Consider the following 15631-nt stretch of genomic DNA (forward strand, 5'->3'; position numbering starts at 1 on the left):
GGTTGTGCAACCCTCACCACTTTGCCATTTTCAGAATATTTTCATCAGCCCCACAAGAAGCCTCATATCCATTAGTTGTCACTGCCCCATTTCCACCCCCCGCCCCCACCCCCGCCCCAGCTCCAGACAACTGCAAACCTAATATCTGTGTCTCTGGGTTCGCCTCTTCTGGACATTCCACATAAGTGGAATCATAGAATACGTGACCTTCCGTGATGGATTCTCTTATGTAGCACAGTGTGCTCTGGGTTCATGTGGTAGCACGGAGCAACACTTCATTCCTTTATTTTGAATTTTACTTTTTAAACTTTGGTAAAACATATGTAACAAAACTTACCATTTTAACCACTGTAAAATGTAAAGGTCAGCACATTAACTACATTCACATTGTTGTGCAACCATCAGCACGAGGCATCTCTAGAATGTTTTAATCTTCCCAGACTGAAACTCAGATCCATTAAACAATAACTCCACCTTGTTTCCTTCTCTCCCAGCCCCTGGCAACCATCACTCTACTTTCTGTCTCTAGGAGTTTGACTGCTCCAGATACCTCATATAAGTGGAATCGAACAATATTTGTCCTTTTGTGACTACTGGCTTATTTCACTGAGCATAATGTATTCAAGGTTCATCCATGGTGCAGCACATGTCAGAATTGCCTTCCTTTTTAAGATTGAATATTCCGGTCCTCTCTGTACTGGGAACAGCTCTCCTGCTACAGCCCTTCATTACCTGAAAATGTCAACCTGTGCAATGCTCTTCTCCACCTCTTCTTGGTCAGGAGCACCTCTCAGCTATTGAGCTGATAACTGTCTGCAGTGGTGCTAAAACCACCGGGGACACTGACAAATGAGAGGCTCAGCAGCCTGGCAGCCCCACATTCCCTGACCTCACTTATTTCTAGCTGCAACTTCCGCATTTCAAGGGACATCTGCTGCGGCCAAGTTTTTTGGGGCTGGAGCTGCCATGGTAGGGGTGGCTAGCTCTGGGGCTGGAATTGGGACTGTGTTTGAGAGCTTCATCATTGGTTATGCCAGAAATCTTTCTCTGAAGTAACAGATCTTCTACACCATTCTTGGCTTTTCCCTCTCGGACACTATGGGGCTCTTTGGCCTGATGGTGGCCTTTCTCATCCTCTTCGCCATGTTAAGGAGCCGTGTCCACCTCCCGTAGGTCTTTCTCCTGTGTCTCATCTGCCCTGTATGTTCCTTTTCCTATACCTCTCCAGACAGCCTGGGGAAAGTGGTTGGCTCAGGGTTGGACAGATAAAAGACAAATAAATACTGTATTAATAAGAAAAGAAAAGAAAAACTGAATATTCCATTGTCTTTATGGACATTGCCACATTTTTTTTTGTGTGTTTATCCATTCATCCATTGATGAATGCTTGGGTAATTTACACCTTCTGGCTGTTGTCAGTAATGCTGCTCTGAACATTTGTGTACAAATACCTGTTTGAGTTCCTGCATTCTAGTCTTTTAATTGTATTTGAGGAACTGCCATACTGTTTTCCACAGTGACTGCACCATTTCACATTCTCACCAGCAGTGCACAAGTGTTCCTATTTTTTCACATCCTTACCAGCAGTTGTTTTTTTAATAGTAGCCATCCTTGTGGGTGTGAAGCGGTATCTCACTGTGGTTTTAATTTGCATTTCTCTGATAGCTAATGATGTGGAGAATTTTTTTTTTTAAGTAGGCTCCATGCCCAATACTTGAACTCATGACCCTGAGATCAAAGAGACTCAGGTTCCACCGACCTACCAAGCCAACCAGGCGCCTGGATGTTGAACATCTCTTCGTGTGTTCATTGGCTTTTTATATATCTTCTTTGGAGAAATGTCTGCTTAGCTCCTTTACCAATTTTTTATTTGGGTTGTCTTTTGTTTTTGAGTTGTAAGAGTACTTTATATATTGCAGATTCAGGTCCCCTATCAAATATATGATTTGCAAATATTTTTTCTCATTTTATGGGTTGCCTTTTCACTTGATAATGCCCTTTGTGGCACAAAAGTTTTTAATTTTGATAAAGTTCAATTTATCTTTTTTTATCCTTGGTTGCTTATATGTTAGCTATCTTATGTAAGAAAACATTGCCTAATTGAAAGTTATGAAGATTTACTCCTGTTTTCTTCTAAGTGTTTTATAGCTTTAGCTCTTATATTTAGGTCTCTTATCCATTTGAGTTCATTTTTGTATATGATGTGAGGTAGGGATCTAACTCCATTCATTCATGTGAATGAATATTCAGTTGTCTCATGACCACTTGTTGAAAGATTATTCTTTCCTTCCATTGAATTGTCTTGGAATTATTGTTGAAAATCAATTGACCATAAATGTAAGAGTTTATTTCTGGACTATTAATTCTGTTCCATTAATCTGTATTTTTGCAGGTACCACAGTAAGTTTGGAAATTATTGCTTTTCAACTGACACATACTCATTATAAAAAAAAATTCAAGCAATACATAAAAGTACAAAGAAGAATATGAAATGCTACTTAAAATCCCACCACCTATAAATACCCATAATTAATGTTAGGTGAACTTCATTCCAGAAATTACACTATTCTCTCTCTTCCTGTATGTTTCATGATAGGTATACATGCATCTGTATGTATTTGTGTACATACATGTAAAGATACAAAGGTATATGTAGAAGTAATTTTATAAAGGTAGGATTATATTATATGTGCTTTTTAATTAAGTGTTTTCAATTTTATTTTACCTGAATTTTAACAAATGAAAAAGAAACTAATGTGAATGCAAAGAACTTTTCTGAACTTCGGATAAACGTAAGAGAAATCACTTTCTAGAAGATTCTTCCATAGTCAAAAAGGATGATTACAAAAAAAACTTTTATTTTTTTTTTCCTCTTTAGCTATTTATTCCATTTTTAGAAAGCATTAGTTTTATTCACTTCTGCAAAAGTTTGGGAAATTAGCAGTTATGTACTTCTACTACTTCTCCCCCAATTCAAAATTTTTCATAATTAAATATTTTTACATAGTTAAGGTTTATATCATTTGTTGTATGTGCTGTAATCATATTTTTCATACTTGTATAGACTTAGCTCCAGATTTAAAGGACTTTGGTTCACCACCAGTCATTTTGCCATGCTTCTATATTAATGAATGCCTTATTTTGATTCCACTTTTTGTTGGCCGAGTTTTGTTATCAAACTGATGTTCAAGTTGCAGACTCACTGCTTTTGTGATTTTTGAATTCTTAGGTGCTTGAGAATGTTTATCGGTTGCCTTTATATTTGAATCACAGACTGGCTAGGTATAATATTCTTTGGTCACATTTTCATTTCCTCGGAACTTTGTGGCTATTGCTTAACTGCCTTCTGATTAATAATGATGTAGAAACATTTTTTAGAAACATCTTATTTATTTATTTAAGAGAGGGAGAGAGGGAGACAGTGGGGGAGAGAGGATTAGAGAGAGAGGAGCAAGCAGACTCCAAGCCAAGAGTGCAGCCCGACTTAGAGCTCTGTCTCTAAATCTGGAGATCATGACTAGAACCAAAATCAAGTCAGATGCTTAAGTGACTCAGCCACCCTGGTGCTGCTCTGTAGAAACTTTTGAAGTCAGCCTAATTTTTCCTCTTTATGCTACTCAGATGACAGAAGAATTCTTTATCTTTGACATTTAATAGTTGACTTAGAAAATAGCTTGGTATTATGATTCTGCATCAATTTTTTTTTTTTCCTGCAAAGGAGTATGCCCTTCCAGTCTTAACTTCTGTTCTTCCTTCTTTCAGCAAAATTGTCTTAACTGTATGTTTGAACACATTCAGGTTTTTCTCCCTTGCAGGTCTCTGGATTTCAAGATTGCCAGTTATCCTTATGTTATATCATCTTTGTCCCCCATACCTTTCACTTTCTAATTGCTTTCATCTTTTTCTTCTTCGTGGCATGTGTTTATCTCAAGTGACATTATTTTTATTCTTAATGTTATTATAACATTATTATTAATTTTTTTCTTTAATGTCTATATTTTTCTTCCTTTTTTGTTATTAATTGTCCTGCACTGGTATTATTTTGGTCCTTAATTTATTTTCTTGGCTTTGAAATCTCTCTCTTCATCTCATTTTGTTGTTTTGTCATCCAGTCTCTGAGCTTTCATTTTATTGACTTTATGTTCTTATATGATCTTTTGTTAATATATTTTATAGTGCAAAACATTCATAGAAAATTTTCATCTGTTCCTTGGGTTACGTTTTCTTCAAGACTGGAGTCTTTGTCTTTTGTCCTATGCTTCTGAGTTCTGTCTCTCTCTTTATGTGGGTTTTTGTTACATTAATTTGCATAGTTGCCATACTTTCCTTCTTGCTCTCTCTCAGCATGAGTAGCCTGACCTTCTATTTATTCTCATGTGTGTTGGAACTTGAGTCTTGATTTCTATCCCAACTCATTATAGACATGTTTTCTTTTCCTCTGAGCTACAGTTCGAAGCTTGGATGTTGTGCAGGAGGGGGTGGAGGGGAAGAGCTCCACTGGAGCTGCATACAGCTCTTGTTGCAAGGATTCAGCTCCCCTGACTCTTGAATTCTGTTAAATATTCTAGCCATTCTTCTCACCTAATTTGGGTGCAGCTTTTTCCCCACTGCAGGTACTCTCTCAATTAATATTCTTTCTCCTGTTTAGCATGGAGCTTTAGAAGCTCTACAGCTCATTAAAGAGCATCTTTCTTCCTTGTTTATTTCCCAGCTTTTGCTCATCTCTCTCCAGTAAACATTTCTAGTCCCTTCACAGTCAAAAAAAAAAAAAAAAAAAGGAGGAAAGATATTCCTGTTTCTTTCCAAATGTGTGGGTATTCATGAGAATTTGCAGGGTTTGGGCAATTCACCAGTCCCACTACTGCTAAGCATGAGGTTGGGGGTGGTGCAGAGGGAGGGCTGGAGGCTGTTGGAATCTTATGTTTCTTTCCTTAGTTGTCTCCTTTTGAAGTTTATGCCATGAGGCTGTCCTTCTTTCCTTTTTTGGATGTGTCTGGTGACATTTCTGCCCCCCCCCTTTTTTTAGTGGATTGGGTTTTTGTTTATATTTCTTGTTAGTGATGAGGAAGGCTGTGATCCAGTTTCTTTGCTCAGAAGTCCTTCAGTTTCTTCTTTTTCCAGTTTGCTTCTTAATCTTTTCCCATGTGAATACCCCACCCCCCCAACATTCTGGTTTATCACTGTCCCCATCCCCACTGCAGGTTAACAATGGCTTCTTGCTGGACAGTTCATGTCTCGGTTCTTATCCTGCCAAAACTGTCCTTGCTTAAATTATTTGGTTATTTGTTTTGCCTCTTCTACCTCTTCCTCCCCATGACCATGGTAATTACTAAACCTGTGCAATTATTAAGCCATTGCCAGTTTATCCCATAAATCTATGTGTACCTCCTTTTTATTGAATATTTTTACCAAGACTAAAAAACAATTACCAAATTAGCCATGTGCCAAAAACCAGTGTAGTTTTTAAAAAAATTATGTTTAATTTAGTGTCGTTAGGTATTAATCAAAATAAACTGTCTGGGACTGACCTGATTGGTGTATAGATTATTAAGAGAGTAGGAAATGGAAAAATTTTCTCAAGGAATGTATTTTTTGATTCGGGTGAGGGCTTGTAATAATTTCTAAGGATCCAGATAAAATTTTACCCTAGCCCATTGTCAAAACAGCAGGAGGCCTTTTTTGGTTTTTGGGGTTTTTTTGTTGTTGTTTTTTGTTTTTTTAATCTTATTTGCCTTTGGTTTTAATCTCTTTTCAGACATACTGTGGAGGTGACAAACTGGGGCTCTGGCATTTATTGCTAGCTAACTTTGTCTATGATCCTAGAATCGGCCTTGAAGGAAAGCCCTCCTTGTCCATTTAAGATTTATAAATTGCCTTTACAAAATTGCCAACATGCTGAAGGGAAGAGGAAGGTGGATGAAAGAATTGAAAAGAGGTGGTGAGGGAAGGAATAATAATGGGAGGCATTTTTCTTTTTAAAGATTTTATTTATTTATTTGACAGAGAGATCACAAGCAGGCAGAGAGGCAGGCAGAGAGAGAGGAGGAAGCAGGCTCCCCGCTGAGCAGAGAGCCCGACGCAGGGCTCGATCCCAGGACTCTGAGATCATGACCTGAGCCGAAGGCAGCGGCCTAACCCACTGAGCCACCCAGGCGCCCCCTTAAATTAGTTTTATATGTCTAATTAACACTCCCATCAAAACATATCATATATAATAGGAGTTTTCAGGTTGACTTACAGAAAATTTTGTAGAAAGGTTTTGCTACTCTTTTGTAGAAAGAAAGAAAAATCTTTTCCTAGAATAACAGAGCCTGTCCTTGATCCCCTACTCTCTTTGACCTTCACCTGGGCATTTTTCTTTTAATGTCCTGTTGTGGAGGGTGGGCAAAAGCTTCTATCATGAGTCCACTCCAGGGGTGTATGCCAGTTTACAAAAAGAGCCAGGAAAACTAGCATGTCATGGTAAATGATTAGGTCTATGAAAGGAGTAAGAAAGGCCAGTAGGGTTGAATCCACTGAGAGCTGGTACAGCAATGGGGCCAAGAATCTCTTTGGATTGGATGGAGCCTGGACAGAACATCTAGCACTGTGGATGGGCATTCACATAGCCTCTGAGAATACAGGCACCATGACTTAGAGGTGCTTGAGGTGTTGGGGTTTTGTGATCCATTGTGATCCTCTAGACTCATTGTTCCCAGCATTGGTTGAGAGCCTCCATCAAGCTGCTGGGTGGCCTCCAGGTCTCAGCTCTAAGTCAGGAGAGGCAGATGGCCACCTACTAAGAGGCAGGACATGCTTTCTTAAAAATGAAGCAAGGTTTCTTGGGGACCTCCTGTACTTTTCCTATATTGACACAAAATTCTGGAACATTGTGCTCTGCAGTCCTATAAAGAAAGATCCATTTGTAATTGGAAAATGCAACAGGGCAGAATTAAGGTTAACTCTGAATTTCCAGTTTCTCCTACAATTCAATTCTCCCCCTTGTCATTGAGTTAAAATCATTCCCCCCCAACACACACACATAATTGAGCATAAATTGCTGGACAAATATGGGATAAGTTGATATGGACTATAAAGAGATAATGAAGCAAATTTAGTAAGAAATTATCAGTGCAGCACTCAGATTTTTTTTTAAAGATTTTAATTTATTTGACAGAAAGAGAGAGAGAGAAAGCATACAAGCTGGGAGAGCTGCAGACAGAGGGAGACGGAGAAGCAGGGAGCCCGATGTAGGGCTCAATCCCAGGACCCTGGGATCATGACCTGAACAGAAGGCAGACGGTTAACTGACTGAGCCACTCAGGCGCCCCAGCACTCAGATTTCTAAGAAGCAGGAATACTGTCAGTAAGCCAGTGAAATATTTGCAAAGTCATCAACATATCAGATTGCGATAAAGTAATTTCTAATTTAGCCTTTTTGCAAAATAAGTGTCAAAATAATAAAAATCATGACTTTAAGAATGTCAAACAAAAATAATTCTTCACATTCTAGATATTACTCATTTCCCTTTTTTCTCCGTATACCCACTGCAGGTGCTAGAAAGAACTCTAGATGTGAGACATTATTCTATCTGGAGTTGTCCCTTTCCATTTTGACTGCATGATCCATGTTTTTAATATTAGTTTTGTTACTCTTTGTATCATTTATTGTAGGTGAAGCAACAGTAGACAAATAATGACTTAAAAGGAGAAAAAAGGTTAGGAGAAATAAATCTTTCATTAGCAGTCCTAACAGGGAGACTTCGCCTCCAGAAGACCCGGCCCTAGCCACGTGTAAGCACACAGAAAGGGACGGTGGCTCCGCCCAGTGCCATGATAGGGCGAGAACACCTCATCATACAAATTGTTTGCAGATTCCCATTCCTCTCTAATTCCGGCTGTTTGTAATAGGGGGTTGGTGCTGCTGCTTCCATCTTGCATTGGGTCCTCACTGGATCTCATCAGATCCCCTTGCTGGGGCTGACCCTGGATCTGCAGACCTGGGTCTTGGGGGTGGGGCAGAGGGTGTGGCTTCTTTCTGTAGGGATTCTGGCTTGGTAGCATCTTGTTTGGTTATCTGGGCTTAATGCACAGGCCCCTCTTTAAAGGACTTGTTTTAAAAGATTATTTTCAGCTTATTAAAAGGAAAACTTCAATTGTAGATCTTATTGAATGTCCAGCATCAAGTCCAGAAAGTTAAATGTTGTTCTTCTCCGTCTCATGTTCTGTATTTGTCCATAAAGCTTCTTCTCAAACCCTTCAGATAACTTAGGGTTAACACTGGCCTTCGGTCACTTGGCAAATGAAAATGGACAACTCCCACTTAAATTCAAATTTCAGATAAACAACAAATAATTTTTTAGTGTAAGTATGCCTCCAATTTAACTGGGCATCCTGTAATTTATCTGACAAATCTGGTTGACACCAAATCAAGATTCCAGAATTAGATGGGGTAAAAAGATTGGTCACAATACTCAAGGTGCCGATTAAATATAAATGTGAACTTGAACATTCATATGTGAATATTTTAGGCCTATGGTATTGTGGTTATGTTTTTAAACGGTCCTTATCTTTTAGAGATATTTATTGAAACATTGATGGTGTTATATAATATTTGGGATTCACTTCTTTTTTTTTTTTTTTTTTTTTGGTATTCACTTCTGAATAATACAGGAGACAGGTAAGAGGTTAGGACAGATTGGCTGTGGGTTGATGGGTAGATGAAGGTTAATTATATGCTTCTCTACTTTTGAGTGTGTTTGAAATTTTCCATAGTACAGGAAAAAAAATAGGTGTGTCTGAGTTATACAGTTTAGGTTGAAAAAAATCTATTATTGAAAGATCCTAAATGTGGACCAATAGGAGATGGCGGTATCACTAGAAGCAGCTTCACACTGAGGCAGGGGTCCACGAACCATTTTGTAATTGTGACATCTTTGTTCCTACACTGGGATATGAATTGTCTTGATTTTTGTCTTCATCTTTAGTTGTTGTTGTTTTAGGGGTTTTTTTTTAGGGATTTTATTTATTTTTTCGACAGAGAGAGATCACAAGTAGAGAAGCAGGCAGAGGGGGAGAGGGAAACAGGCTCCCTGCTGAGCAGAGAGCCTAATGCTGGGCTGGATCTCAGGACCCTGAGATCACGACCCAAGCTGAAGGCAGAGTCCCAACCCACTGAGCCACCCAGGAGCCCCTAATTTTTTTTTTTTTTAAGAATCTGTATACCCAACGCAGGCCTCAAACTCACAACCCTGAGATCAAGAGTCACAGGCTCTACTGACTGAAGGAGCTAGGCACCCCTGTCTTTATCTTTCCATAGAACAGTGCAAGAATGTTGCAAGGTAGTTCCTAGCCTTTTGGAGTTGAGAGTGTTCAGGTGTCCCAGGATCTCTAGGGAAAGCTTGGGAGGTGGAAAACCTGATTAAGTAGAAAGGAGATAGTGCTTTATGCTATGGGCAGCCTTTTGAAAATAGTTAAACATGAAATAAACTGTTGGTTTAGGTCAAAACAACAAATAGTACATTTTTCAATTTGTTTGCTGTTTTTACAAAACAAATCTCTTTAACTGATTGGATTGAAGCCCTGGTAAATTAATAAATAAGGTATATAGTCTAATAAGTCAACACAGGCCTAGCTTCCCTAGCAGGTAAGCTGTCAGCAGCTGGGAGCACTCGGGCTCTGGCAGGATTCCGGACAGTTATTTATTGATGGACATCTTTAATGGTTTGCTTTTTTCTTATTCCAGGATTTCCTTCAACTGCTGTTGGAGAATATCCCAGAAGAAGAAAGGTGAGGACCAATTTAGGAATTAAGAGCTCGGTTTTACTTTTCATGTTAAAAAGGACCCTGCCATTGTTTGGCTTGTTACAATCTAGAAAGTTCAGTCTTCATCTCTTGACAGAAATAGGGACCTGGCCCAGGACAATGAACCAGACCTAGAGTTAGGCCCCTGTGGATATTGGGAGCCAGGGGGCATGCAGCCTTGAGAGGACCCAGAGTCAAAAGTCCTGAAAGTAACGTGAGAGACAAGCCAAGGACACTTTGTGGCCTCAGATGCTGTAAAAAAAGATTGGAGGAGAGGAAAATTCTAAGTGAGGGTTCTTTAGTTAACATGGCTTAATATAAGGAAGTACTGTTTCATTGAAGGTCAAAGTGTCATGTAGTAATAAGAGCCTGGGATTTGAAGTCAGACTCTCCTAGGTTCTTACCCCAGCGGGGCTCCTTTCCAGCTCTGAGATTCGGAGCAAGTTACTTCATCCTTCCGAATTTCAGTGTTTCAGTCTTGGGAGGAGTGCAGGAGATAACATCTGTGTAAAGTAGGTGTTCAATCAATGACTGATATGGTTATAACAATAGTCATCTTCTGGGCCTTAGGCCATGTATACAGGGTCTATATACAGTAAATCACTTAATCCTTATTACGGTGCCACCCCCCAACTACCACTGTCTTCATAGTGGGTATTGGAAGCCCGCACTTTCTATATGCAAGCCGCCAGTTAATCCTTCAACCAACACTATTTAACGCATGCCATGTCTGTCCCTATTTTACTGGTAAGAGCACTGAGGTTCTGGGGGCTGACCACGTACAGGAGGAGGAGGTTTAGGACCTACATCAAACTTTACACTGGATTCGTTCCAACCCTCTCCTTCTCATTTCTTATCTTAATTTAGACACTAAAAAGAATACCCTGAAATATAATTCCCAGTAGCAAAATTGGTATGTAATGTTAAAGGGGGGCATCTTGAGAAATTAAATATTACTTTGAAGAAGAGCCAATTTTCTTCTCTTTTCTGATCCACAGGTTTAACTATGTTTTTATGCTCACAGTAGGTTTCCAAATGTGGAAGTGAATTCTTTCATGCAGACACTGGCTTGGACCTGGGCAAGGCCATCCTCCGTGTAGGTGGGCCAGCATCCTGGGCAGTCCAAATGGAGTGTCTTCTAGCGAAGGTGGCAGGGTTCATGCCACCAGGAAATGACATGCAAATTCAGGATAGGGGGAATCCAGGGGCCATGAAGACACGAAGATTTTTTCCCAAGTGTTGGATTTTTGCCTGGCCTTTTCTTTCAACTCCTCCTCTTCCACCTTCTACTTCCAATTCTTGCTCCAACAGTTAGAAGTGTTATTGTTAGCCACTTGTTTTTTAAAATTAGATGTGAACACACACACGTAAAGCAAGCCAGTGCATCATACAGAACGAACATACCCATCTTATTTGATAAATTCCTTCATTTCTACCTCTTTGTGTTCATGCCTTTTGATGCCGAAGGCAGTCTTATACAGGGAGATTGCGTGGGGGCATTAGTAATCGCCCGAGATAACTAGCTTTTCAGGAGGCTGCTTGAAGGAAGTGTGGCTTGTTTTGGAAAGTCTGAAGTGTTTCAGATTTACCATCCTTTCTTTTTAAGCAGACATATGGGTTTTTTTTTCACATGCAAAGATCATATCAGATGTGGCTATTATTCCTAAGGTCAGGAACAACAATTTACCTGCAAGGTTTGTTTGTTTGTTTGTTTTTTTTCCCCTTTTTCTTCTGTACCTGCCCTGGAATAACTTGTGAGGTTCTCTGATAAAATGGAGCAGTTTCCTTAGAAACTAATGCAAGGGGAAAAAAAGACAAGACAATTATTAGAAATAGCATATTCCTATTACGAAAGTTTGTTACTATACGTTCTTTTGGAAGAACTTCTTAGGGTACAAGTATAGCAAATTTCAGGGAAGCTACAAAGTGCATTTTTCGTTTAGGAGGGCTTCTTTCTTTTTATCCACTTCCTAAGAAAGTTATGAAGTTCATGGGGATGGCCCTGAGCCCCCTGGCTCCAGGGAGCCTGGATCTTATAATTGTGAATATTTATCGAGGGACACACTATTAGGCCCACAAAGAGACTTCTGTTGCAATGATGGCAGAGCAGAGTCAGTCTCTGTTTAAGGGTGGCCACTGACCACCAACCTTCACCCCCTGAGAGGACGGCTTTCCCAGTTAGGGTCATGTTTTGGCTAGCAGGTTTAAGCTTCCTTTTAAAATTCCCCTTAAAAGTTAAGGCGATTTCCTTCCTGCAATGCATCTATTTCAGCAAGCACACCAGAACCTTTTTTGAAACTCAAACATCTTCTTTCCTGCTAACTAATGTCAGAATCGAATTCAGCTATTAAAACAGATCGTTTGCCCTTTTACCTATGCAGCATATTGTACCAATTTTATCTGGGTCTCCAAAGGCCCCACACCTACCCCCGGAGCCTCTAATCTGTGGCCTGGCTGCAAACTGATCCTTGGGCACATCTGTCAGGCACGTGAGCCATTGTTAGTGGGGCAAGGTTCTTCACATTAGACCAGGCACTTAGTGTTCAGGGGCCGGTATCCTCCATGTCACACTGCTTTGCGTTGTTCTCTTGCTTCGATTAATTTAACATTATCTATTGAGCCCCTCCCCTAGCAGGCTTTATGCTGGACGCTGGGGGACAGAAAGGAGTAGGTTCCATGTCCAGTCTGGAGAGAGCTCCTCGTCAAAATGAAGATATGTGTGAAAACAGATCATTATGTCTCAGTGTTGGAAGCGCTCTGGGGAGTTTCAGAGTCCTCGGTACCAAAGAAAAGGCCCATGTGTCCTAGCCACGAGCCTTCAGGCAGAGAGGTACCCCTCAAGGTTCTCAGTAGGAGAGTGCCATCAGCAGATTGGAAGGCTGCTCCGGGGGACGCTGTGGAAGATCCATGTGGGCTGGGAGGACTAGAAGTCATGAGACCAATGAGAAACCAAGAGAGCTGTTCACTCACGAGATCTAGAGCCCCCCGCCCCCCTGAGGCGGGAGTGTGGCAGGGGCAGGAGGGTTTGGGAGTAATGAACAGATCCAAGGAATGTTCCAGAGGGGCCACGGTTTAAGACTTGGTTGGTTGGTTTTGAAAGGTACATGGAGGAGTGCAGCACAGCCTGGCCTTCCTTCTGCACCACTCAAGGGACACTCTGGAGTAGCACCGGAAGCAGAGCAGGCCGGGAATTTGTCTTGGGAATCCCTACGGGGCAGAAGGAGTGGGAGGGAGAGCATTTGGAGGTAGAGGGGAGGGAGGTGAAGAGCTGTGTTTTAGACCTCTTCAGTGTGAGGTTTCTGTTTACATGTTGATGTTTTATGAGACCAAGGGAAGGAAAGCTAAAAGTGCTTAGAAGGAAATCCAAACAGACCCTGGGTGCCAGCCGGCCCTGCCCACCTCATACCTCCACCCTGTAAACAGTGGCTTGCTCTTTCTTTCCTTTTTAAAGATTTATTTATTTGAGAGGGGGGAGGGAGAGCAGGGGGAGGAGCAGAGGGAAAGGGAGAGAGAGTCTTAAGCAAATTCCTCTCTGAGCATGGAGCCCGATGTGGGGCTCAATCTCACGACCCTGAGATCACGACCTGAGCCAAAACCAAGAGTCGAACTCTTAACTAGCTGTGCCACCCAGGTGCCCCAACAGTGGCTTTTTCTTTGCTCATCAGTTATTGTGTCTGTGTGCACATCCCTGTGTTTGGTGTCATTCACTGCCTTCCTTCCCCCCCCCCCCCCCCGGGGAGCTAGGGAGTGTTTGCTCAGTGACCTCAGCCATCTTCATTATCTGCCCGAACACAAATGACCCCTTTTGATTGAGAAACAAGTAACCCTGGGCACAGTTCTGAGATGCTCACTATTTGTATCCACATGTAGAGAGGGAGCTTAAAAACCTAAACAATGAAAATTTTAAAAATCTGTGAAGAATGTCGGTGGCACTGCCGAACGAGGGTCTTTCCCTTTCAGACCCTGAGTGTCGAGGCCCCCAATGCTTGAGCTCATCCAGTACCTGCACCTGCAGAGTTCCTTCCATCTGTGGTTTAGTTCACGTGGCAGTTGTGGGGGGGGCTTTAGGAAGTTGCGCTTTCCTTCAGAGGCGTGGACAGAACGTGATGCTTAGAGTCTCCAGGGGAGCAGGTGGGAGCCGAGATGGTGAAGACCTTTCTTCTGATCGGCTGCAAGGTGATAGGCACAGGTGGCAGACACATCTGAGAGTCAGCCCCGCATCCTCATCCCTCTGCCCTCGGAAATCAACTGAGCAGGTAATACAGCAAGTATAATACCATTTTCGCAGGAGCCTGAGTCTGTCCCTAGGCATGCTAACATCACAAAAGGAAGAGCCCCCGCCTTGCAACTTTCTCAGCTTTAAACACAGCTTATCTCTCTCACCAGCGTCATGCCACGGTGTCCAGCGTGTTCTGTCCCCTGAGGTGTTAACTATGTGTGACTAGGTTTATAGCTCAGGGGACCTGGAGACAGACGCCTGAAACTCAGAGTTGCCTTACAGGATGTAGGAGTGCCGAGAGGGAATTCTGCAGCCAGCGGGTAAAACAACCTGCTGTTCCAGATGCCCAGGAGGCTTGGGTAATGAGGCGGAAGTACTGCTCACGAGTACAAATGGGGGGCATGCAGTTATGGGTCTGTGTACTTTTAGCTATCTGTATAAAATCAATTTCCATAGTGATCAGACATGCAGAAGAGTAATTTCCTGTAAGTCCTGGGTCCCAGCGAAGTGGAAATGCTTCTGCTTGTCATTGTGATTATTTAAGCCACATGATCTCAGAGGGGAAACATTCACCATTGGCTTAGACCCTGAGTGTCTTGATTTGGAAAAGTCAGCTTTTGCTTTCCCCTGGCTATCTATCCAAGTCCAGACCTAAAAATTCACCTGCACCGTCATCTCAGTTATTATGATCAAAATAGCAAAAACTACATAATTGTACTTATTCCCTCCAAACTTGAAGCTCATTTCTTCCTTGCAGATTAAGAATTACTGGGGCACCTGGCTGGCTCAGTAGAGCATACAACTCTTGATCTTGAGGTTGTGAGCTTGAGGCCCATGTTGGGCATGGACCCTACTTTTAAAAAAAATTCGGCATATCACACATCTCTCATAATTTCCTTGGGAAGTAAGGTCACTTACAGTACCTTAAAAAATTTTTTTTTCCAGTAGCAGCTTAAGTTATTGTTTTTATCATCCTCTCATAGTTTAAAATCTCATTCCCTGTTAGCAATCCCCAGATAGGCGTCAGTACAGTTCAATTCCAGCAGTGGTACTGGGAGTCTAGAAACCTGGGTCTTTCTTTAGCTTTTTGTCTGGCCTGACTTTGGCCAGTCTTCTTATGCTACAGGGTCTCCATCTGCTCAAAGCCAGACAACAATTGACACCCACTTCATGAGGATATTATGAGAAATGAAGTGATAATGGTTATAAGATGCTTTGAACCTTTCCAAAGGAAAGTGATCTGAAAACACATGTTCTTTTCATTCACGAGAGACTGTCTTTTGCTCCTGAATGCAGCTGAATGATGAACTCTCCTGCCCTCACACTTTTGCCCCTCCCAAGGGTCTCCACATCTCTTCAGAACTATAATCGAAGGGCAGACAAACCGGGCCACCACAGCAGGGGCCAGGACACCTTCAGCAGGAGAGATGTGATCAAGAAGGAGAAGGCAGGGCTGTTTGGAGCAAGCACAAGCCCTCCTTTTCCACAGGCTCGCCTGCTCCCCAAAAGCACAGCCAATGTATCATGATGCCTGAATTCAGCATAGGAGGAAAAGTGGGGGCTTTGCAGGCAGGCAACATAGACTTGGATCTGTGTCGCCTTCCCGGAACCTGCATTTGCTTCTCTCTG

The 15631-nt window shown here is 41.7% G+C and overlaps 1 protein-coding gene across 19 annotated transcripts in view; it reads left to right on the forward strand.

The window, feature by feature from the left end:
• Positions 1–15631, forward strand: part of AOPEP (aminopeptidase O (putative)) — a 346305-nt gene that overhangs the window by 222980 nt on the left and 107694 nt on the right. For all 19 annotated transcript variants that reach the window (XR_007122249.1, XR_007122248.1, XR_007122247.1 and 16 more), the window contains exon 10: positions 9725–9768. Coding sequence is in view for 10 of the 19 variants with exons in the window: in XM_047699687.1 (XP_047555643.1) it covers positions 9725–9768 (44 nt within the window). In the remaining 9 variants the exon portion in view is untranslated. The remainder of the gene's footprint in view (positions 1–9724; positions 9769–15631) is intronic.

Source organism: Lutra lutra, chromosome 13 (assembly GCF_902655055.1).
Source record: "Lutra lutra chromosome 13, mLutLut1.2, whole genome shotgun sequence".
NCBI lineage: Eukaryota > Metazoa > Chordata > Mammalia > Carnivora > Mustelidae > Lutra > Lutra lutra.